The 2,833-nt window shown below is 45.4% G+C and overlaps 1 protein-coding gene across 1 annotated transcript; it reads left to right on the plus strand.

Moving 5' to 3' along the window:
- Nucleotides 1-556: 556 nt before the first annotated feature.
- H257_17912 (hypothetical protein) lies at nt 557-2,528 on the plus strand (the record flags this gene model as incomplete). The annotated part of the gene is made up of 4 exons (XM_009846875.1): nt 557-721; nt 753-932; nt 961-1,005; nt 2,361-2,528. 4 exons carry the CDS (start codon nt 557-559, stop codon nt 2,526-2,528), a joined length of 558 nt encoding a protein of 185 aa, XP_009845177.1.
- Nucleotides 2,529-2,833: the final 305 nt, after the last annotated feature.

A 2,833-nucleotide genomic window follows, 5' to 3' on the forward strand; every position in this document is an offset into this window, starting at 1 on the left:
CTGCTTACCAAGACCAACTGTCCAGAGCGTCCCCTGTCAACTCAGCTAGTATCAACACCACCGCACAGTTCCAAGAACGTTCCGGTGCCCATCACCCTCGCGGCCGGCTCAACGATCATCTCTCAGCCTGCCATCCAATCGCACGGTACCTCCATCTATTTATTGAAAACCTCCCAAAAACAGTGCTATCCTACGCACATGCTTTTGCATAGGCACTAGGAATTAGGTGAGCCCATTGGGCAATATTAGGATTAGGATAAAACCTAATGCAGTCCTATTTGACACTGACACTCTAACCACTGCGCCACAGCGCAAGTAGACAAAAAATATCTTGAACCATCAAACCATTTATTATAAAATACGTGTTTGTTCAAAACTGTGAAAATGCAGCTGCTGCTGTGTGGTTGGCTACAATTATTCTCGAATTTCGAAGTTCTTAAGCCAATCATATTACGATTTCATGCTAAATTCGAAGTACCAAGTGTCCCTTAAAATCCCTCGTCGTCTGTAATTCAACTTCGCCACCCTCACATACGCCGTATAGACCAACCGCCCTATGAACGAGGACCCGCGGAATCGACCAGCAGACGTGGCTGCCGCGCTACTCACAGACTTGTGCCGCCAAACACACAACACGACTGGTACGCCGATTACGCCGATAGACTTGCACTTCGCCGACCGCATCATCGCACCACCGACCTATCCGCCAACAGCAACGTTGGTCCGCGACTGACACGACTGTGGCTGGCAAGGCTGGTGGCATCAGTCTAGGTCGATGCCACCGATTCTCCCATGAAATGAGCCCTGCTGCCATCGATGCATGTGCCGACCCCGTCAGGAGTGGCGTCGCCGACCTCACACACGCAATGGATACGACACGAACGCTGCTAACGCCTCTGACGACATTTACCGCTGTGATCGGTGATGGTGTGGTATGGACCGGCCACTCATCACGATTAGACAGGGCTCTCTACATCTACCACGTCGGACAGCTCCGTCGACCAGGTCAAGAATCAATGACATCGACCATGAGAGGACCCAGACCTTGGACGGCGACAGCACCGGCATCACCAATGAACGTAGATGATTGACTGCTTATTAATCGTGCTTTGTGTACAAGCAAGTATGTACCGGCGTGTGTTAGAGAGTATGTACTAGTACGCTAGCCCAGCCATTGAGTGTGAGGCCACACGTGTCGACCAATTTGAAAATAACGTCCTGCAATGTGGATGATTAAATAATAAATAAGTAAGTCGGACAAACCGTAATTGGTTATCAAAATGTGAGTACAAATGCTTAGAAAGTAACAAATTTACCTGTGATGTTCTTCGTCTAAACTGATCATTCGATTATGAACTGAAAGCGGAGCGTCTTGTCTATTGGAATCACTACTAGTATTCAAAACTGAAATCTCGTAACGGACTCAAAAGTTATGTCCATTCTACTCCGACGCCTCCAAAAAAGTTATCTTAAATTGGTTTTTTACGTTAATGGCCGACTTATTCATCCAATCAAACCCTAAATCGATTTTCATGAGACAAAATGCAACCTCTAGACAAAGATACCTGTATAAATTCATGCTACGAACCCAAACATTTGTGTTTAAAAGTACTTCTATACATGATACCTGTTTGAATTGTATACACCTCTATAAAATGGTAATCGTATTTTGTTGAAATAGGTTGAAACTTTCGTTTTCAATACATAACTCAAGTATAAATTATCGGCACATCAATGGTCGCCCTGTGTAAAGTACTCAACTTCAAAAATTAATTGTGCAATCCTAAACTGTTTAAATCGATATACTTTGGGCTCATTCGAAAGAGCTCAACGTTATCCATCCAAAAATGTATGTATTAAGGAAGGATTCGAAAAAACAACTAAAATATTCGAAATCGGCCACGTTATAGGACTTTTCGGGGTCAAATTTATATTTGGATTTATTCAGACCCCTATAAAACCTACCGGTGGGAGCAATGCACTGCGCGCCAAAAATGAGAGAACACTTACATTTTTTGTGATATCTCATCAACCAATGGGAGCTAAGCGATGCTGTTTGGATATGATGTGTGGACGAATATTCTCGAAAAATGATTATGGCTATCGAACTGGAATTCGCTTGATTTCGATGACCTCACATACAATTCAAAAATAATGGACAGCGACACAAAATTAAGGAACAAAAATACATACAAAAACTAATATAAAGAATGACGGAATTTTGCAGAATGTTTGTAATCAGTTTAGTCCTGTCAATTTCACTTCACTTTTGTATATGAAAACACGTCAAAAAGTCACTGACGAAGAACGCGGTCGAATCCGAGGACTGCGCAAGGCAGGACTCACGTTCCGTGAGATAGGCGGCCGCACGAACCGACCACTCAGCGTCGTTTCACGATGCTTACGTCACAGACGCCAACCAAAACCTCGGGGCAGACCACTGCAGCTTACAGATCGCCATCGACGTCAGCTCCTCAGAGAAGCCACCACCGGCGCGTCAAGCGCCGTCCAAATCCGTACCGACTTGAACCTACCTTGCTCTAAAAGGACCGCTCAACGCGAAGTTCAACGATGCGACTTTCTCTAGTACTCCATGATGGAGAAAACCCTGGATCTTACATCCCAACACAAAGCCGCGAGATTCGACTGGGCCATGGCGCGTTACAGAACCGAAGAGTGGAAGTACGTCGTGTTTTCGGACGAAAAGAAGTTCAACCTGGATGGCCCGGATGGTTTTAAGCAGTACTGGCGCGATATTGGACAACCCGCGAAACAAGTCGTGACACGGCAACAAGGCGGCGGTTCAGTGATGGTTTGGGTTGCATTGCGTGGG

The sequence above is a fragment of the Aphanomyces astaci genome (genome assembly GCF_000520075.1).
Source record: "Aphanomyces astaci strain APO3 unplaced genomic scaffold supercont1.127, whole genome shotgun sequence".
In the NCBI taxonomy this organism is placed as follows: domain Eukaryota; phylum Oomycota; class Saprolegniomycetes; order Saprolegniales; family Verrucalvaceae; genus Aphanomyces; species Aphanomyces astaci.